General features: G+C 43.4%; 1 protein-coding gene across 5 annotated transcripts in view; it reads left to right on the top strand.

Moving 5' to 3' along the window:
* Positions 1-19489, top strand: part of PRKAB2 (protein kinase AMP-activated non-catalytic subunit beta 2) — a 768584-nt gene extending 749095 nt beyond the window's left edge. For all 5 annotated transcript variants that reach the window (XM_069641335.1, XM_069641332.1, XM_069641331.1 and 2 more), the window contains one exon: positions 16327-19489. In XM_069641335.1, coding sequence (XP_069497436.1) covers positions 16327-16336 — 10 coding nt within the window. In that variant the 3' untranslated portion in view covers positions 16337-19489. The remainder of the gene's footprint in view (positions 1-16326) is intronic.
* The last annotated feature ends 3201 nt before the right edge of the window (positions 19490-22690 follow it).

The following is a 22690-nucleotide window of genomic DNA, read 5'->3' as shown; positions in this document are numbered from 1 at the left end:
ACTTCTCTCTTTCCCTTCTTCTGTATTTCCCCTTGTCCCCCTGGGAGCCAATCCTGTTGTCTCTGTTTGTGGTATCGACCCATAGGTTCTCGTTGGGTTCCTTCCACTATGGCTGGTTTGACCGTGGTGTAACTCAAACAGTGTAACTAGAACTAGAACACTAATATAACTTCCAACGTAGTGCCCACCAGTGTAGACCCGTAGAGGCTTAGCCACCATCTCAGGATTCGGTGGTCGAGTACTTGGTAGTACTCTTAGTTCATTTGAATGGAGGTGTGGGTTAAAGTTCCCAGACCTGTTGTTCGAGGGGCCCAGGAAAGAGGGTGACAGTTCCTGGTTACTGATCCCCTGTCGGTGGACTTGGCCTGGAGCACGTTTGTCCGTGTGAGTTTCTGGAACCAGTTATGCAGGATTTCCGGTGAATTTAACACTATTTAATAATGCAGATCGCTTCTTGCATGTGGCCCTATTTCTTTTTCTTTATTCCAGACAGCAGCACATTTAAATCTACAGTTTATTTGAATACCTTTAGACATATGATGTACTTAAACCATTGATCCCAGCCCACTCGATGTACAGTGTCCAGTGGCGTTGCAACACAAATGTAACTATAGCAACATATATATTCCCACACCAATATGGCATTGAGGAAATGCATTACGCATACGTAATCGTCGCCTAGTAACCATATCAACACTGGAGTCAGCGCTTTCGACTCGTAGACGTGACTGGCGTCTAGCAGGGACCGTCGTGATTTGGTAAGCATAGTCCTCTACTTTTATATCATAACGGAATCAGCCACACTATCTGTGATGTACGCACGCTGTCAGCTCCTCGCTTGACAGTAGAGTGGACTTATGTTATCATTAGAACGCTCCGATACCTTGTGGCAATGCTTTAAACAGAACAACATCGGGCACAAGTCATTGATCTTTTAGTTACCGCACATAATGACCCACACCATAATAGTATGTCACAGGGTAGACACCGCGGACCGTGGAGGAACAGGCAGAGAGATATTCTTAATGCACTCTGCAAGTTTACACAACACGATACGGTGCCGGTGAACAGCCATGCATGGGGCAAACCATCACCATTGTGTAATATCACAGGATCATATGATTTTGATTTAGTACAAAGATTAGATAAAGGATTGCTTCTCCTTTAACTTGAAGGTCTAGACAGTCTGAACTGTCCCTGAATTTGCGACAAAAACACCCTTGATAAGATTATTCAGTGGTCAGCCAGACACTACAGAACCGCTGTCCGGACAGCCTCAACAGCCTCAATAGCCAGTCTATGACTCAAACCTTCAGCACCTGAGCTGTGGTCAACAGAGTAGTGTTAAAATCCATCTTTCCGACAACTGTATGAAGATTGAATACAGTCAAAATTAATTATATTTTGTTATAGAGAGTACTCAAGGTCAGTTTACCAACATTACCAATACATCCCATTTTTAAAACATTGGTGAGTGACAAACCCCCTTGAATAATACTGTCTTTGGATGTTACCTTTCAGGTACACACCCGGACATGCAAGTTGGATACCTATAATTAAGAATAGGCTCTCAAAGCCCTGAAGACGGATCTATTATCCGAAATGCGTTGGCCATCATGACATCTGTATAGGATCCTAATACATGTGAATCAATATACAGATGTTGGAGAACTGTGTCCAGGACCTTGTATAATATAGCTGTGCGGAATGCATAACACAACTATGGAATGTAATACATTGTAGCAATGAAGAACATTTGTTGCATACGTTGTATATGTTTATGAATACTTGTACCAATGTGTTTGAGTTCAATTGTTTTTTCCTTTGACATTGTCTTCCTAATTACAATTTGATAGCTAACTGACTGAAGTTGTAATGAATCGTTCTTTTCATTTAACATTGTTGATATTAGACGTGAGAGGCCACCTGTAGGTCCCGCTTTGAGTAAGCTACTATCAAGACAGGCAATAACAACCTGGAATTGACTATATCTTGAAACACTATTTAATAACAAAATCTGATACCGTGTCTTGGTACAACCTGAGTATTCGGGTTGATTCAACACACGAGTTGAACTAAAAGTTGGGATTTCCGTATTCCCATAGGAGTGCATATTGGGGCCACTTGCCAGCATATGGCAAGTCACGCTTTGGTCAATTTTCCGCATGGTAGTGGCCATGAGACTTTTTTGCCCCTCTGCACCTGAAGTATATATACACATTTCTCAACACTCATCCCCTTGGGAACTTATACTTTGTACACAGTAGTGCCCTTCCACCGCCTCCTATTTCTTTTTCTTATTACATATTAGTTCCATTTGGTATTCCTGGATACTTGTTTGTGATATGAGAGCTCTTGTACCCATGTTGTGTCCATGAATGGTTCCCCGAGCTCATGTTCCCATGCCTGTCTCGCTTTTTCCACAGGGACCGAGTGCTGTGTGAGAAGCAATTCATATATGCGGACACTGTATGCCCTCCCTCTGCCACATTGTACAAGGTTTCAATCATTTCACTTGCGTCTGGCTGGGTGTTCGGAGTCGGCCAGTTTTGTCTTGTGTATTATCTATTGGCCTTTATGTAGTCCTGTATGGAAGTCTTGTATGTTCCGTCAAGGTTGGAAAGTCTATGGCCCTCAATCCGAGTTTGGCGCTATTAGCGCCATGGCTGCCTCCAAAATCGGTCCGACTCCGGCCTGGTGAAGGGGGTAATTACCGGTCCAGTCCGAGGTCGGCAGTACTGGTAATTCACCATTCACCAGAGCCATTCCCCATTCCCATTTGAGCCCCCATAGGGCTCAATGGGAAGGCGGCAATAACGGTACCGCAAATTGCGGTACCGTTATTGACCCCAGTATCCCTTTGCGGGTCCCATCCGTAACGCCTGGTAAAACCAGGCATTAAGGGAGGACCCGCAAAGGGACCTCGGAATAGAGCGCAAAGCGTTTACCGGCACCGGTGTCATTACCGGTGCCCGGTATCCCTTTGCGCCCAGGTCGTAATGACCCCCTATTAGTTTGCCTTGCTGGAGCAAGTCACTTACAAGTCACTGACAATCACCACTCTGTTGGGTTCCCAGTATTTGCGTATGTTCAACCACCATTGTTTGTTGTCTGCCGTTAATGTCACTAGAGGAATTTGTGGAGAGAACACAGCTGTTATCCCCAGGGTTTTGCAGGACCTGTGCCTTAATTGTATATCTAATATCACCAGATGTTAAAGGTATTGAAGGTAGTTTTTGAGTACCCATAGTATCTCCTTCAGGTAAAACGGTTTGCTAGAGGGCTGCAAAAGGGGGGTGTCTTATGTCGGTTTGTCAGACAACCATCCTGTGACAAATTGCAATTGGCAGGATAGGAAGTATAGTTTGAAATTTGGGCACTCTAATTACTCCCTCTGCAGGTGGTCTTTGGAGTGTGGATAGGGCAAGTCTATTTATTTTGTTTTGCCATAAGAATCCTCTGCATTTAGTATTTAATGCCTTGAAGAATTTTTTAGGTATGTTGTGCGGGACATTGGTAAAGTAGTGCAGCATTCTCGGGAGCAATACCATTTTCGGTAACGCCGCTCTTCCCAATAATGAAATGGGTAGTCGCGTCCAAAATTCCATGGACCTCGAGATCCCCTCCAGCGCCCTCTGTGTGTTCTGCACATGTTCTGTTTTTGGGTTGTGATATATCATCTACGCCTAAATATTTGAACGTTGCTTTGTTTCATCGTATTGCTAGCTTGGTAAAGCTTCCACAGCTATTCCCTTCAGCGCTGCTAACGGGAACACCCACGATTCATCCCGACTGACTGTTATGCCTGAGAGCTCTGCGAACCTGTCTAGCAGTTCCAGTATGTACTACAAGTTCTCTTCTGGTTGTTGTATGTATAACAACATGTCGGCAGCGTACATCAATATTAAATGCAGGACTTTGTGTATTGTTATGCCTGCTTCATTGTATTCTTGTCTGAGAAATACTGCTATAGGTTTGAGGGCTAATATGAAAAGCCTAAGGGTTAGGGGACACCCTTGTCTGGTGCCTTTTTCCAGTGGCCATTGTTCTGAGATGTGGCATCCTGTTTTGACCCTAGCTAGTGGCTTGCTATATAGCATCTGTATCCACCTGATGTTTTTTGTCCCAACCCGAACTGTTGCAGTGTGGTGAATAACCATGGCCATTTAATTGAGTCAAATGCCTTGTCTGCATCCAGGGACACCACTACACAATGGTTTACCCAGGTGTTGTTGCAGTCTATGATGTGATGGAATCTACGTAGATTCCACGTCGTGTTTCTCTCTGGTACGTAACCCGTTTGGTCTGGGTGGATGAGGTCTGTTATTCGTTTTTTAAGTCTGTTGGCTAGCAGTGCTGTGAGTATTTTACTGTCCTGGTTTAATAATTACAGTGGTCTATATGAGCTGCACTCATCTGTCAGTTTGTTCGGCTTGGGGAGAGGTATTATTATGGATTCTCTCAGAGATGTGGAGAGAGTGCTTTGTTTGTACGCCTCGTTCAGCATATCTAATAATGGAGGTGCCATACGTTCTGCAAATTCCTTGTAAAACTCTCTTGGCAGACCGTCTGTGCCAGGAGTTTTTCCAGATGGCATACATTTAATAGTGGCGATCATTTTGTCTTTGGTAATGGAGGCTTCTAAGTCTTCGGCCACTGTGTGGTTTAGGTGGGAAGGTTTCATCTGTGCCAAGGCCTCTTCCAGTTCTGTGGATTGTAGCTCAGAGGTCTTTTATACAGAGCTTTATGATATTCAAGAAAGGTTCTGTTTGTCTGGTTGTCTGGTGTGTACTGTGCCCTGTATATCTGTAATGGCGTGGATCATTTTGCGTTTAACATCGCTCTTGTAAATCCAGGCTAGTAATCACCCGGGTTCGTCCCCTTCTGTGTGTTGTCTCTCTGTATATTTTGCCTAGCTAAGTTTGCCCAGTCTGTCCCAGTTAGGCATTCTTGATTCAAGTTGTGTGCAGCAATTAAACTACTATTTGCCTTGCCTGCTTCTTTTTCTACCTTTTCTAATTATTTTTGGGCTGTGCACAGTTCTCTACTGATGTCCGCTTGTATTCACCCAGATTTAGTTATGGCCTCGCCTCTGATTCCTACTTTGAACGCTTCACTTAATGTGCCTGCTGATGCAACGCTGCCCTTATTATGGTGGAATCAGCTGTCAATACTCTCTTTTAGGTGATTCCTAAACACCTTGTCCTGAAGGGCCTCACTTCTCAGTTTCCAAGTCGAGATCCAAGCTCTCGGAGGTGCTGCTTGCCACACCAGCAGGCGGGGGGTGTGATCTGGCATAATTCGGGCCTTGTATTCTGCTTCTATGAATTAATTTGATACATTTACGTCTGTGAAAAAATTATCTGGTATGGTGTGTGCCATGTGGGGTGCTGTAATGTGAGTAGCTACTTGCATTTGGGTAGAGTCATCACCATATATCAGGTCAAAGGATTGTAATAGTGTTTTTAAGGTTTTGGCTAGGGACGTGGGTTGTGTTAGTTTACTGTCTGTTTTGTCTAGCAATGGATCGCGTACACAATTGAAGTCTCCACCCCATATTACTGTGCTATTTCTATATGGGCCGATTCTGGAGTACATAGATCTAAAAAAGTGGAGGTGTTGTGGTTTGGGGCGTAGGTGCTGAGGATGCATATCTCCTTATTTTGTAGAAATCCATGTACTTAAATCATTCTGCCCTCGTTGTCTGCAGTTGTTTGTAAGATTCTTAGGGGCTCTGCTGGTGCGATCCCGATTAAAACTCCCCTTGCGTATGCTGAATAGGTGGAGTCCACCTCTCCATTTCTTAGCTAATATATTTGGCCTGTCTTTAGTTAGATGTGTCTCTTGCAGTAGTGCTATGTCTACCTTTTGTCTGTGTAACTATGTCATCACCCTATTTCTTTTTATATAGTTGTTTAGGCCCCAGACATTCCAGGTGAGTATTCGAAGGGTGTCTGGCATTTATAGTTGTATGGGTGGCGTGGCTGTGTCTCCTTCTATCTCAGTGCTTTGTCCCTCTCATCTCTCCCTGATACCTTCATGAGGACGAAAGGGCTGCTCTGCAATTCAGGTGTTGTGGGTGACACGTGGGTGTCTCTTGGCTGGTTTTGATATCTAGTACTTGTGCGGTTCGAGGTCGTGCAAATAAACTCTCTAAATGTATCCCCTCCCAACTTTATACTAACTTCTATCGCCCAGCTATACTTAGCATGATCAGGCTTTCCTGCACACTACCCATGAACCGCTTAGGCCAGTTCGACAATGTCTGGTGTTTGGCAGGTGGATACCTTAAAACTAGTATCCTAATGGTGTGAATGCACAGTGGTGGAAGTCTCACTGCATGCTTGTACGTTGTTGTCGTATCTGTTCCTTTATGAACCTGTTCTTGCTTGTTGTGGCATCTTTATGCCAGTTGCTTGTTATCAGTTTGTGTAATATCCCTTGGACTTATGCGCTTCATTTCAACAGTGGTGCTAGACTCTCGGCGTCGATCGAATCATGTGAGTCTTCTAGGGTGTCAAAAAAGAGGACTTTGTTTTTGTGTATGACTTTCAATCGTGCCGTATATAGCAACATATATTTCAAACTGGCTTTGCAGAGTCTTTCTTTAGCTGTGGTGAATTGCATTCTGCGCCGTTGCACTAGTAGAGTGTAATCTGAGTACTCTGTTATTTTAGCTGATGCTCTTTGTATACTACCTCCCATTTGGAAGTATGCTAATATCTTTTCCCTGTTCTTGTAATTCAATATTTTGGCTTTTGTAGGACGAGGCGGTGCCTCTGGTGGGGGTCTCCTGGTTAGCGACCTGTGTGCGCGTTCTACTGTGAATTCTTGGGTGAGATTACTGTATCCAATTTCTTGTAGTAGCATGTTCTCTATTTATATTGTGGGATCCGCTCCGTCTTCTTCTTCCGGTAGGCCTATAATCCTTACTTTGTGTCTCTGCATGCTTCCCTCGGCATCATCCACTCTCTCTTGCAGGTTCCTCACTTGTTGCAGGATGTTCGTAACTGCTGCCATTAATTTTATGCAGGCTGTGTTCTCTGCTACCTGTTTCTCTAGTGTCCCGGTCCTTTCTGCCAGTGCACGTACATCTTGTCGTAGGAGCCCCATATTGATGATGACAGTGTCCATTTTGGCTTCTAGTGAGGATTTTAGGGCTGCAATGGCTTCTAATATTTGTTGTTCACCGACATTTTGAACGCCTAATGCAGCTTGCATTTCTGTGATAATGGCCCTTGTTACAACTTTGCCGGTCTGGAAACAACGGTGCCAATGAGCTTACCAGCACTGTTGTTTCCGGACCAGCAAAGTACAAGTCGGTGGGCTGGTGCCCTCCCATTTGCCAGGTCTGACTTGCCGGGCGGACCAGCACCCGCCCACAGATTTTCACGGGAGTCCTATGTGGGGAAGAATATATTACTGGCACCTAGCTCTGTTCCGCCGGGATTTTTAATGTCCCGGTGTTACTTGGAAGCTAGGTGCCGGTAACTGTTTACAAGTCCGGCAGCTACCTGCCGGTTTTACTGGCACGGTTACCGCCAGAGTTGTAATGAGGGCTATTGTCTGTGTCCGGCCTTCCCGCTGACATTTCCACATATGCCTCTTTCATAGGTTTTTTGGACTTGTTTTTGGTTCCCTTAGGAGGCATTTTGGTGGTATTTGTCGGGTGCTGTAGTTGTGCACTGGTGTATCATGCGCTTGAGTCGTTAGTCTCCCCCACTATGCAGTGTCGCAGCTGGATGATGTCTCTTATGTTGACCTGTGTGGTTTATTTAAATCGGCCTGCTTAGGCTTTTGGGATCCTCTGCTGGTTGCAATGCTTCTCTGTAATGTGGCCGGCTATTGGTTCCTGGTGAGTAGCTGTATTCTCGGGTGTCCTCCTGTGTACCCGCTCGTTGAAAGTGGGCTTATCCTGTCCCGTCTAGCACCAACTGCTGTTTTTTTTTTATTGGTAATCTTGCGGTTCTTTCCCTCTCATTTGCTAAGCCCTTCGGCCGCCACTTGACAATGTTTAGTTTGGTGTTGCGTCTCTGCACCTGTCTCCGGCACGTGGGGTACTTGCCATGTGCCGTGGAGGTGGCGGGTCTCGGGCGCATGCTAAAGTTATTGCCTTGTGGATGGATGCTTGTTTGTTTTATTTGCTCCACCCGGAGCTGCACCCTTTCTCTTTGCAGGGCATCTGGTGTCCCACTACAGGAGGGACAGGGTTTTCAGTTGACTCGCGCTGCGGCCGCTCTGTGCCTACCTACTTCTGCCAGGTCCCGTCTTCCGATCCGTCTCGCCTCTGTGGTTTGTGTCTGTGTATGTTCCTGCAAGGCCGGCGGCGTCCCCGCACACCTCGACCCGTTGACCGCTCTGCACCCTTCCTGCGAAAGTAAGCCAGGTGTTCCTCCCTGCTCTCGGCTCTATGTCGGGGCGCAGCTCTGTATTGGGTTCTTCGCTTGCGGGACTTACCTGCCGCGCTACGGCGCCATCTTGATTCCTCAGGATCTGTTTTCACTGAGACTCGTGGGGTGTTCCAGCATCCCTCCCACAGATGAATTGTCTATTACTTGTGCCACTAGTGATCTTCTAGTTACCACTGCTGTTGCGAGCCCACGGCTTGCTAATATTATGCTTTTTTGGGACCAGATCTGTGCGGATTTCGCAGGAGCTACAGAGTATGCGACTTCACTTCATGGCTATCAGCCACACCCCCATTGAGCCTGCAGTTTGTCATTAATCTAGCAACACAGAAAGCAGCCTTTTTGGTGGTGGTGAAATATGCTGGGCATATCAGCGAAATACAAGCACTCTTGGCATCAGAGCCTTTTGCCTTATTTCATAAGGACATGTACTCACCCCAGATCTCCTCTCCCCGTTCATGTCAGTGATGAAATGATGTTACCAGTCTTCTTCTTTCCATAATCCTTGGATGTGCGTAGGGCTTTTAAGCACTATCTGGACAAGACAAAGCTTTTAGGAGGTATGACAAAATGTAAATTTTTGACACACTCATCCAGGCAGCAAAGCTACCAAAGCATTGATTGCAAGTTAGATTGTTTCTTATATCTCTTAATCCTATTCTAAGAATGTCCAAGGTCCACGAAGGGTCATTCACACTTATGTGGTCTGGGCCAAAGCTGCTGTACTGACATCCCAGAGACATTTTCCTTGGAGTGTTATAGCCAATGCGGGCTCATAGCTGTCCCCATCAGAATCCTGAAAGCGTTACTGCAGTGATACGAGCACTAGAATGAATGCTAGGTTCAGTTAGGCTGTTCTCTGGAAGCAATTCTCTTAGTGTGGTTATTTTTCCCCTGGGAGACCAGTGCTGGATATTCTCTCATTATTATGGAGGAAAGGCGATGGGACGTATGAGTAAATAAAAGTTACTCTCTGTAGTGACTTCTGGATTCCTAGTCTAGAGCCCCCTTTCCGCCATATGTATGTCCTCCATCTCTCTAATAATAGTTAGTTATATAACTTGTCTAACGTGGTGGAAGATAGGGACTGGTGGCAGTTGTCTCTGGGCAGAGTCATTGTATTCTGGGACTGTGTCCGTATGTGAGCTCCGCCCCAGATTTTGGAATTCGAAGGAAAGGTTTACAAATGTGCCTGTCCTGTGTAAATAGAACGCACGCCTCATGAGTATTTGCAGAAAGTGGACTCTGGACAAGGAGAACAGTAGTCACTATGGAGAGTAATTTATACTTTACAAGGGTAAAGGCAGCCACAGTTATCTTGTTCATGATTGTTCTCATTCCAGACATATTCAAAGCAGCTATATGCAGATGGATGTTTTCCTTTTTCCAGGCAGTGCTGTATTGATCCCGATGCTCTGGCGACTGCACACCTGAGCTAGCCTATGTTATGAAATATATTTCCATAAAAATGTTTTGGTGCAGGTACCCTTCCCCCTTATTCCATTCATCTTTACTAGTATGGAGATACCACTTTCAATGAATCCTAAAGTGTATGACTTATGATTAATTCCCCCGATGGAGAAGGAAAAGTGTTTTTCCTTGTTTGGTCATTGTTCATGATGGGTATCACGCCATTCCGGATTAAATTTAAGACTGGTTGTTTGGTTTATCGATATCTGCACGACATGGCACCAGCATATCTAATGGATAAACTGAGACGATACCAACCTACTCGTACTCTTAGGTCGGAGGACCACTTCCTCCTTGTAATTCCTAGGACGAAGTATAGGTCCAGGGGAGAACGGTGTTTTTCAGTGACCGAGCCCAGATTGTGGAACAGTCTTCCGCTAAATCTGAGACAAGCCAACTCCCTGATGACTTTTAGAGCAGGTCTCAAAACTCATCTTTTTAAATAAACCTGTGATTTTGATTATTTTATTTTTGCTGTATAGTATTGTTTACTCAGTTGGTCCTCCTGGCCTTCTGAGTTTCATTTCTTTGTTCCATCTGCGCCAGGATACGATTAGGTTCGTTGTGTACGTGTTTATAAATACTTCAAAATTAAAAAAAAAATCAAATTCCTCTCGGCTCTAAGGAGTGAATCTAGATCCACTTAATGTTTGTCAAACAGAACCAAAGGTTTGACCTTTTTTCTGTGTATCACGTGGAGCTGGTTGGAATATTTTTAGGGGAAGTGTACCTGTTTCGGGGCACTCTCTGTTAATGGTGGTGTTTTGTTTGTTAATAGTTGTGTTTATGTTTTGGTCTTTTTTTTTCTAAATTATTGAAATATTTTTTAGATGTGTACCAGGATTCTGCCTGATCCACAGGGATGAACTTAACATACATGACTTAGAAGTATTATTCTTGTTTTGTTGATGACTCAAATCCTTCTTTCTAATTTATGCAAAGAAGCCATTATTGCTGTTTAGCATTAAAATAACATGATCAATTTGAAATGTGTTGTGATTAACGTTTTGTTTCTTTTTCACGTTCACTTTGTTGACTAAAATATTTTGTTTTAAAAAACATTTTATTTTTATGAACTAACACAATGGGCCTCATTATGAGTTTGGCGGTAAAGACGGCGGTAATTCTGCCAGATCTCAGCAGTAATTCCGCTCGTGGTAATTCCACCGGAGCGCAAATTTTAAGGGAAGCATGATCCGGCAGAGTTGTAAAAGTGGTGGTAATTCCATTACCACCACTTTATTAACTTAACAACAAACGTGTAATGAGACCCAATGTCCTTAAACTCTGTGGAGCCCTGCTGATCGCTGACTTTCAAGCAAGTTTCCTCAATGATGGTTTTGCCAATAAAAAAGAATTAGGTTAATTCTGGTTGCATGCATTAACAATCTAGCCATAATTGACAATTACACCCATTGGCAGGTGTGACTTATGATGTAAATAGCCATGCTGAAGAACTACCAATGTAAGAGTCACTGTTTCATTATCGCCCCATCTAAGAAACATACACAACGACCTGGCTAACTACCATGCCATTACACTCCTATCCTTCATCAGATAAGATAGTCAGAAATCTCTTGAAACATCACCTATCACAACATCTTATGACATTACCATTCTAGGATGCAGTACTGAGACAGTCACAATGTCTATGACGCCCTCCACATCATGCACAATGGGTCCTGTGACGAATACCCATATGTCTTCACTTCTCCTCTATGGTGAGCCCCTTCCCATGAGGCCAGGGAGGTGAGGCCGCTGCCCTATAGTCCCCATGGGGATGGGGATCGCTGGCCTGTTGTCCTACTGGGGATGGGGATCTCATTGGGACGGAAGCCCCTTATGGGATTAGTGACGACCTGGGGAGAACATGGTATCAACATAGTCCGCCTAACCCTAACACAACACAACTTCCTACCCCCCCACAAACACTTTCCATAGTGTTCCATGTTACTGTCATGCCACCAATATAGGAAGTACTGGGACGAGGGAGAGTGTGGACTCCTCAAGATGCATGTATCCCTTAAGTACTGAGACGTGGGAGAGACCAGTTGACTCACTGGAACATCTAACGATCAGTACTGGGACAAAGAAGCAGTGCAGAAGCATATAGATCACTTATGAGAACTTGAATGAACAGTCTAGTTGTTCCCAAAAGGTAATTGGGCAAGATCCATTCAAAGCTTAACCCAGAAACCAGGAAAGAGAGAGAGGCCCTTCCTGGAGGAACCGCGAGCATGGGGAACGCTTGGCTTAGCAAAGGACTTCAGCAGTTGCAGAAGAGCTTAGCGGGCTGGCGGAGAGGCTCTTACCTGGTCCAACATGGAAGGACCATCTGGCGAAGCAGAGCAGCAGACGTCCTGGCCAGCCAAGCAGAAGGACTGTGCCGTGGCAGGTAGGTGCATCCACTGAGAATCTGCGAGTGCCACAGAGATGCTGCAGCATGCCGAAAGAGCAGAGAAGCCTAGAGCAGCCTGAAGCAGAGGGTGGAGAACCCAGAGACCGACCAAGTCGATACAGTAGAGAGCCAAAAGGTACAAGGACTAAAGGGTGAATAGAATGGTAATACCAGTAGGCACTAGCAGATGCTGGAGCTACAATATTTGGGGCCTAAGGGAAGTCCCTGTGGTACAAAGTAAGACCCCTAGGAAAAAGGAACTGCAATAGCAAAGGGAGAGAATCCCACGGGTCTGGGACCCTCATCCTTCCATGAAGAGTAATCTAAGTCATCTTCATAGTCACAGTATATGGCAGGATAGTGAACCAGGTCTGCAGCACCAAAAGGGAAGAATCCCACGGGTCTGGGACCAGCATCCTCTTATGAAGATCTACCTCAGTTATCTTCATAGTCAAAGTACCTGGCAGGAAAGTGAACCAGGACTACCACTGCCATTCAGGAGGAACACACTGGTCTGTGACCCTCATACATAAGATTGGGAAATCATGTGAAATTAGAACTTTTCAAGTGCAAAGCAAGCCAGGGGAAAGTGCATATTCTTCCAAGAAGATTGTGTATGAACTATGAATTGTGAAGGTCTGAGAAGGGATTGGGGGAAGGGAGTCATTGCGCCCAGCCCTTGTAGTATGGAAAGCAAGGAGACCTCAGGATAAGGAGACAATATTGTATTGGTATTGTGAAACCAGTCAAAAGAAGGCCCGCAGAAGGCAGTCATTCCCCAGGCTCTGTAAGCAAATTGAGAACCATATACCTGGAGAAGAGAGGCATTTTTCAGGAAACCATTAGTGATGTACAACAATGTTCAAGAAGGAATAATGTTTAAGTTGTGACTTTTCTTTTGCATTTGAACTGAACCCTCAAGGCGCTATAAGCTGGAACTCTGTTTCCTCAGAAAGCAACTGAAACCTGGAGAAGGGAGTCATTCTCACAGGCGAAATTCCCCCTACGATTCGAATTGTGGCTCATCGTCCAGAAGAAGGGAGTCATTCTTCTGGACCAAGGAGACCCACTACCCTTTTTCTTATTAGTTATAAGTGCGAAGGATAGAAGTAGGTATTTTGACTCAACAGTGGACTCTTTTTATTTACTTGGACATTCGGACCAACTGATTCATTCTTTATTAGAGGCAGGGAAAACCCTCCGAGTTAGGGAGAGTTAGGTTTCCTCTTTATTTTTGCCTATATAAGTCTTTGCCAATCACCATGCCACTATTGTGTCAGACTCGTGCGTCGGCACCCTTACAGTCTGCTCTCCACTGGTGATCCATAGCCTCTACTGCCATTTGCAAAGCTCACCTAGACATCTTCTCCACTCACATAGGATTTGACTATTCAGTTATGCTTTGAGTCGCCTCCAATCCTGAGGAATGATGGATGCTTCTCCAAATGGGCATCAATAAATCCAAACTCTGACTCACAACGTGCAGAGAAGTCTAAGGTTGTCTCCAATCTGACCAAAACCTGTGCTTGTCTCCAATCTGACCAAAACCTGTGCTTGTCTCCAATCTGACCAAAACCTGTGCTTGTCTCCAATCTGACCAAAGTAGGTCAGATTGGAGACAAGCACAGGTTTTGCTGTAGTATATATTGATGCTACCCCGCTTGTCTGTTTTCAATAACGAATTGGTGGGCTTGATTAAGGTACAACCTTTTCTATCCCGCAGAAAATATTGATTATTTTGATCTGCGTGGTTGTGTCGCCTTGTATAACTCCTCAAGCCTCCCTAATTAATTTTTGCATTTAATTTTTGCATATATATTTTTTCCCTTTTCCCCTTGCCTGTTTTTATTCTGGTTACAAAATATCCCTTTCTTTGAATACAGATTGGGTACCAACTGAGGATTTTTGCTGTCTACGGATGTTATGTACTTTTGAATTATGTTATGCACAATGCACTTATGCTTACATCCTAGGATGGCTATTAAAATAATATGCACTTTAACTGGATACGTTCAGCATTAATTATGTGTTTTTATGCTGTTTTTATCATGTGTATGGTAATTGAATATGTGTTTATTAAAGATTGATTGAATACCTTTCTATGTTCCTTGACCTGGTCTATCCCCATATTTAGCTCCTTCACAGTGGGCAGTATATTCCACTGATCGATTCTATGGTTTTATTCGCATGAACCCTCTTTCCCCCTTTGTGGGCGTGTTTTGTTTTGGTTCTCCCCTGGGTTCATGGTGTTGGGGACGCCTATTCTGGATTACAAAAGCATAGTGTACACCTGTGCTCTGCTGGATCAGTCTCTCCTGATCTGCTGCACATGCTCTCAGTTGTCACAGAGAAGGTTCAAAGGTCACAGGTGCACTGTTTGACAGCTGCTGTAACAGCAAAGTCACTGCAGACAGAAACTGCATTTAAATCTGCATCTCTGATCCAAACAATAATAATTATGATGAACTATCAGTCTGGTGGCAGAGATATTCCAAACAATATCCAATACCTCGGTTGTGGTATGGTTACTGGCAGTTTATACAACTATTGAAGTCGCATCAGATTGGTATCACGTGCATGTCACCACTGTCAGCCCAGGCCAGCCATGGAATGGCTTTGCAGATTGTAGTTAGACTTCCTGTCTCTGCTCATCCAGCAGGACAATAGGCAAGAAGCCTGTGTCTCCTTTGATCCCTTGGGAGGTTGAGTAACACCTGTCCAACACAGGAAACTCGCAGCAGGAGTACCCCTGGGAACCAAGCTTCAAAGAGGCACACTAATAACAAAAGTGCAAGTCTCAGCCATGGGTGCTACATAACAAAGGGCCTTTGATGTTGCAGGCTTACAGAGGTGGTGGAGTTAGGACACACACACACTCTGTCACTAATACAAATATACATATATGCAGGCATGCACGCACTCATTTACTGAAGCACACACATACACACAGTCACATGCTGTATTACATGAACATGCAAAGAACACCTATACCAGCATGTTTTTCCAATTTACCTGCTTTACACAGGGACAGTCATCATCTGCTAACTTACCTCCTTTACACAGAGACCGTCATCATCTGCTTTGTGAGTGTTCAGAGAGGGGCAGCAGCATTTGGAAGGAACAGATTAGGTAGCATTTTGCCTCTTAAGAATGAAAAGAAATCGTGTGATCAATGGGAACTTGCAGGTTGCCTGTCAACTTGTGGGATGGCCAGTGTGTTGTGCGCTCACTCCTGCATGCTTCTATATTTTTTATTGCAAAAACAAAGTTGCACATTGGCATCGGGATTTTTACACTCCTACTTCCTTTTAATTGGGACGTGTCACAACATATGGAAAATCAGTACTGTGATGAGAAATTCGGGACAGTGGCAGCAGAGTGCTGCCATCTCTGTGCTGATGCCTTTTGAAGCATATGCACGGTGAAAAGACAGACCCTTTACTAAAAAGCGAACTTCTATACCAGGGCCGCATGCACTGGATTTTTATACATTGTAATACAGGGATGCACTGCCATGGGCAGGCATAGGGTTGTTGGCAATAAAAGGACTGGATTCTCATCCAGTCAAGCTTTATCAGCAAGACATACGTGTTTTCAAGTGCTGGAAAATATGGATGCAATTATGTAATGCACTGCACCACAAAAGTGAAAATAAAATGAATGTACCATGCAGCAGTCAAACTAAACATGCTTTAAAGCTCTGACCTGCTTACACTGCTCCCATGGTTCTTGAAAAATAGCCGCTTTCGAAACTGAGCATTCAGCAGGAGACACGTGTCATGCTTGTCCGAGCTGCTGGCCTCCCTCTAAATATGCACCAGCATTAGGCTGGCCGAGAGTAAGCTCTATAAAATTAGACCAAATAGCGCATGTTTTCGCTCTGATCGAATGCGTTGGAGTGAGAGACAGCAGGTCAGTGGGCGTGCCGTGTGTTCTATTGTTAGGGTGCCTTGACGATGTTTAACAATGTTGCTTGCACTTGTGCTAAGTATGAGTATATATTAATAATAATTCTGAAATTATTTAACATCTTTTTTTCTTACCTTCCAGGATGGTGTGATGGTCCTCAGTGCAACTCATCGGTACAAAAAGAAATATGTCACAACCCTGCTTTACAAGCCAATTTAAAAATACATGCATTCTCTAACAGTCATCTACATGGTTTTGTAAACAAATACGTGTCATAGTTACAGATATGGAGTCTATGCTTTGTTATCTGAATAACGCCTGACTCTTAAATTAGAATTTAATGATTGCCGAAAAGACACGTGTTGGATCTGATACGGTCACTGTTCCTTTACAGAAATATTTTGAAACTTGTATGACTGAGATGTTATAAATATGCGACGTATTTTAGAATTATTTATGACGTGTTACTAAGCTGCACTTAAGGCTTAAAGCCGCATATTTCTTGTGTTTTACGAGACTTTTTGAAAATTGTAGGGAATTAGCCGAGAAGGGAAATACTTAATTAAAAGTGTTTTTATGACACGCCAAGTTAGTTCATTCTCTGCATTTAATATTTCGGTTGTTTTAGGTTACTGAAGTACATCTAAAATATATAAGGGAGAGTTCCTGTGACTCACCCATATCTAGTTCTTTTATGTGTCTTAGTAGTTAACAATTTATGTATCGTTGCTTTATTTTCCTGTTGACACTGGTATATTTTTAAGCATTATTGACCGTGCTTCTAGGCAATACGACCCAGAAGCCCAACATATGGGCTCAAATGAAGTGGGCTCATAAAGAGGAACGAGGGCAAACAAAAGGCCGTTTTGAATAACACTATTAGCAATCAGTTAGGCCGTTTTGAATAACACTATTAGCAATCAGTTGTGGATCTGGTTGATAGGTGGAGCTGAAAAGAGTGCCCACCAAGCTAGCGTTGCTCAGTGGCCGTGAGTCTCTTTTCCCTTTCTATGCTCAAAGAGTTCTGTGGATTCGTAGGAAGGTACTATAAGGTCGTGTGGACCAAGGAAGACAGGGAGAGAGGCAGCCAATAGGAGGACAGGCCTATGCTGCAGAACAGAGCAGGGGGGGAGAGGCGTGGGGGGAGATGGGGAAGAGACATTAGCACAGGGAAATGAGCGTGATGGAGTGCAGGAAAAGCACAATAGAGTGAATGTTGGAATCCTGCCAACCATCAGGATCCATAGCTACACATGTGAATATTGCACGGAAGCTGTAGATCCTGATTGGTTGCAGGATTCTAACGTTCCACTTTGTGTGCTAATAATGCATATTTTAATTGTGTTATTTTTGAAACTATATGGGACAATAGTGGCTCAACCCTGCACCCACCCTGCTCATGGAAAAGTTACTCTAAAAGCTTACGTCTGTTTTCGAAAAAGTATAGCTACTGGCCACCAATACATCATGTCGACGCTATAAACTATTACATGTTTGTAATCATTCAGCATGGGCCAAAGAGCAGCTGTCATGTCATAGGGCAGAACCCACTCTCTAGAGACCTGCCAGTATCTTGAGTGGTGCTGTACTTAAAGCTCCCAATCCACACCAGTTCACGAGGCCACTGTAGAACCTACATTTTAAATTGACAACATTCAAAACTGTCTTGGTCGGCTTCAAATTCATGCCGAAAAATCACCCCCACAAACGATCGTATTCTACCTTTATAAAACGACTTCAGAAAAAAGAACCATTTTCATATGTTAAATAAAATCTTACTGCATTGATTAGATTCTCAAAAGCACAAGCTCCAGTTGAAAGCTCTTCACTCCAGTATTTGTTATACTGATTTGTGAGTATTCTCCACGAGTTTGTAGGCAAGAGTTTTCCATCAGCACTATGCTGTCTGCACACATGTAATATAATACGTTTCACATACACATAATGTGTAGATTTGCCCAAATGCAGCAGATGGTTTCTACCATGCACGTCTTTGGGAAAATGCTTTTCTCATCAACCATTAAATCATAAATGTATGTCCGTTTCGATCAGTGTTTCACAGTCTGTCTTTAGATTGGTACTTGTTTCTCACATTCTCCAAGGGCAAAAGTGTGTTTTAAAGTTTTTTCCTGCCCTTTATGAAATGTTGTGCAACCAGAAATGGACCATATTGATTGGCCTGAGCAAATCTTACCAAATTGTCCAATCTACTAGCAAGCGCAGCCGTTTTTTTCCATTTCTTTCAAAACTGTGTAAAATCACCCAGCTGCATCACTTTGTGATGCAATGTTTGTAAAGAGTATGGGCTCTATTAATAAGCGCTCGTGATCGGAGCCGCAGCTGTCTGTTGTAAGTGGAGGAGGCAGCATTACGGTGCCCTTGGGGCAGGCCACCCCTGAGGAGGCACCAGCATTCTTAATGATTCATGGCCAGTCATGACTGGTCAATATTTGCAGTGGAGAACCATAAATAGTTCCCCAGATTGATGCGAACAAGCATAGCGTGGGAGCCCATAATAATGACGAGTAGTAATGGTGCATTTTTCAGCTAAATATCTGAGACAAATTGTGTAAAAAATCATACAATGTATAATTGGTTCTCTAGGACAACACCAGAAAATATTCAATAGATAAAAAGCAGCACTGTTCTTTCTCCCTCTTTCTTGTTGTCAGGTATCTGCCCCGTGTGTATAATTGTGCACTCGTGTGACAAACTACGATTTTTGTCTGACTTTAATTTTGACTTTCATTTGTACTCATTGATGGGAATTGCTCCTAACTGATTGCATATATTGGCAGAGAGAAAAAGCACTCTTTTTCCAAACAGGCAAGCTTGCAACGTAATCCTACGCGCACGCTTGAATCTTTTAAAAACAAATGAAATTTTGCAAATAAGAGGCCTTGCGCAATCGGACAATTGTCGATTTTGCCAAAAAACAGGACCACCGGCAAAGGAAACAATTCGATATCTATTGTTAACCTGTTCAGCGACTCATGAAATCAGACAGCGATATCTTCCCCACATGCCGGGATTCAACATCTTGCAAGAAGAAGAAACATGGTGGTGCCGACTCATTGGTGGCGATCAAACATCTTGGCAAATTGCAACAGCAAAAATGTTGGAATAAATCGTCGACAGCCTACTTAACGCCCACTCATGACAAAATCACCCAGAAATAGAAGAGACAGATATGTTTGATGCTTAAGGACAAAAAGTTCTACATAAGGGGTAGCCACAAAGTGTAGACGAGTAGTAAATGTTGTAAAATTCTATTTGATTAAACAATAAAAAAAATTTAAAAAAACACTCTTCTTTTTGTTTGTTTCCTACTGAAAGGGAGCAGAGTGCTCCATTCAAACTACACTTCCCAGGGTCCTTTAGACTGGCCATAAGAAAATGTGCGGTGCTTCAGCGCTGGCACTTCTGGGTCAAGCCGGTCTTTGCCGGTCCTCAACGTTTTTGGCATCTCAGCGCTTCTCTGCCCCTCTCAGCAGGTAATTTCTGGCGTAACATTTTGATTTCCAAACTATTTTGCATCTTAAGAAACCTATCGGGTAAAAATGGGATTTTCAATTAAGCAAAATCTATTATTGGCCACCTAACGAGCAAACTGCCTAGCCCTGGTAAACAAACCTCAACTAATAAAATTGGATGCCTTGAGAGACCTTTCACAGTCATCCAGAGGCACCATCTGCTCTGACTTAAACACTGTCTCTCCTACATTGCAGGACTTTTCTCGGTCCACATCGGAACAGTTGTTCTCTTCGCTCTCAGTCTTCATAGAGACTCCCCCAACGCAGGATCCCGCAGTGCTCTGTTTATGCGCAGAACCTTCTGCTAAAGAAAACAAAATTCCCATCAATACTGTAAATGAAACATATGCTCCGGACCCGGCCGAGAAGACCACCCAGCCCCACGAACAGTGGTTTACCCCTCTAATAACAACTGTGGGGGAAATGCAATCACCTCGCTCTCCTAAACCAGTGAAGGATTTGGGAGGGAAAAGATTTCACCTACTTGAGGCTGGGGCAAAAATAAAATTGGCCCTTCTTAATATGAGGTCCCTGAACAGCCATGCATGAGGTATCCACAATCTCATTGTTGAAAACAATTTAGATACACTGTGTCCTACTGAGACCTGGTTATCAGACACCTGCAGTCCCATGATTGACCTGGCAGTTCCAGTAGGTTTTTTAATCTTTTGCAAAAACCGACACCACAGACATGGTGGGTTTCGGACATGGTGGGGGAGTAGCTATTATTGCCAAAACTAAATTAAGACTTTTCATCTCACCCTGCTCTGGTCAAGTCTTCCATGTTAAAATGACCCAGACAAATCAAAGTTGCATTAACTTGATACTAATTTATCATCAGCCATGACCAATGTCTGGCTTCAATGAAGAAATCATACACATTTTGAGTAATTTGTCTGGTCAAAATTGTGCAACACTCTTTTTGGGGGATCTGAATCGGTGGCGGGGAAACTAAATGTACAAAGAAGGCATAGAACTAGAATTATCCTTAAAATAACATTAACCATCAAGCTCAGAATAAGGAGCACACAACTGGGAAAAATAACATCCTGGACTGGCTAGTCGCTGGAAATCTCATAGCCAACAACGACTGCACCACTCCAAGTATATTGTCGGATCGTTACCTCATAGAGTTCCATATCCAACTGAAAGATCCTCTTCTAAAAATAAGCAACAACCCCAAAACAGTTACCACTCGAAATTTTAAAAAAAGACACACACTGTTCGGATTCAGTCATGGCTTGCTCATTAGTCACAGACTCAGTAGAATCTCTGGTGACCACTTTCTCCAGTAGTTTTTCCGAGATGATAGACAATATAGCCCCCCTTCAACCAAGGTTGCTAAGGAGAAATACCAGACATCAAAAATGGTTTATGCCACAGCTTTGCACCCTAAAAAGACAAAAGCACAAACTTGAAAATCAGTGGCTAAAATGCCCATCCGCGGAAAATAGAATTGCCTGGAAAGTGGTTTAAAAAACATACAACCTTGATATAGTTGATAAGAAAAAAAATAACTTAATAGCCTGATTAGCAAATCCTCAAACTGCACAGGAAAACTGTTTGAAATTTTAAAATCATTGGCAAAACCTAGGGTATTTCAAACACCTTTCCTGCCCACAAGCCAGGACTGTCTGTCCAGGCCGCTTTTGAAGCCAAAGTCTTTTAAGCAAGAGATAAAATAAAAAAACTCACTGCCCGAGTCACTTTGACCCGAGATCCTGCAGATCTCAAACCCTATGGCTCATAAACAGCCTGCTTTAACGTTTGCTCCGATTTCAATAGCAGACATGCAGAATACGCTGTCCTCTATGAAACCTACTTCTTGCCCTGAAAACATCCGACCAAAATAAACTTAGAGCACAAGGAATTATTTGTACCCGTCCTCACCAGATTAGTGAACGCCTCTTTCAAAGACTGCCTAGTTCAAGGTAGTTACAGTTACTCCCCTCCTTAAGAAGCATGGTCTGATCCAAAAGATGGCCTATTACGAATTGTTACTTCCTCCTTAAGATTCTTGATACATTTGCAACATCTCAATTCCAATCTTTTGTGTAACAGAATGGTATTCTCCACAATAGGCAATCAGATTTTCGGCCAACATATAGTACAGAGACAGCTCTTGTTGATCTCCAGTCCCATATGTTAAAGATCATCGATGAGGGAAAAGCCGGGTTTCTGATCTTACTCGACCTGTCAGTGGCTTTTGATTTAGTTGATCATGACCGCCTTCTGCACTCCCTATGTCATCTAGGTCATTGTTCTACAGAGGCCGCAGGTTGGTTTCACTCCTTTCTATTGTGGGATGTTTTTACCCATGCATCCAAGCCCTACCATAAAACTGTGCATTACTTGAAACACCATGATGGCCAGAACTCCCCAGAGAGTGCACAGGGAAAACATGAAGAATAGGCTGCCACCCATTTTTGCCTATGTTGTGAGCACAGGAGGGCACTGCCTAAAACCACCATTGGGCTACACACACAGTCGCCTGAAACCATTGGGAATGGCAATGCTGATTGCCAAAAGCAAACCAGAACTGTGGGGAATTCATTTTCTTAATGTCAAAAATGGATGCAATACTGGTGCTCACCACTATCAGAAAGCCGGCGTTTTAAAACCACCAGACTTTTGTGTAAAATTGAACAAATGAACCCAAACCAGGCCAAGGAAAGACTTGCTAAGAGGTGGATACAATGTAAAACTATATTCTGAAATGACCTGAAGGAAGTAATTATTTAATGTATATATAAAAATAGCTGGGGATGTCAGCAGCTTAAGTGAATTTGGGTTTAAAGCCACTAAAATCGAAATGTTTAGAATAAGTGAGGGACCTACTTGTGAGTGTCACATAGGTTGCAATTGTTTAAATGTAATAGTTTTGAACTTAGAATCAGCATTCTAGCTGCATGTGCAAAAATTGTAAGTTGGATTTGAATGTAGAAAACTGGGAACTAAAGTGACATTTAGCT

This window comes from Ambystoma mexicanum, chromosome 1q, assembly GCF_040938575.1.
Source record: "Ambystoma mexicanum isolate Mex_15411 chromosome 1q, UKY_AmexF1_1, whole genome shotgun sequence".
Lineage (NCBI taxonomy): Eukaryota > Metazoa > Chordata > Amphibia > Caudata > Ambystomatidae > Ambystoma > Ambystoma mexicanum.
This window is presented reverse-complemented; position numbering and strand designations above follow the sequence as displayed.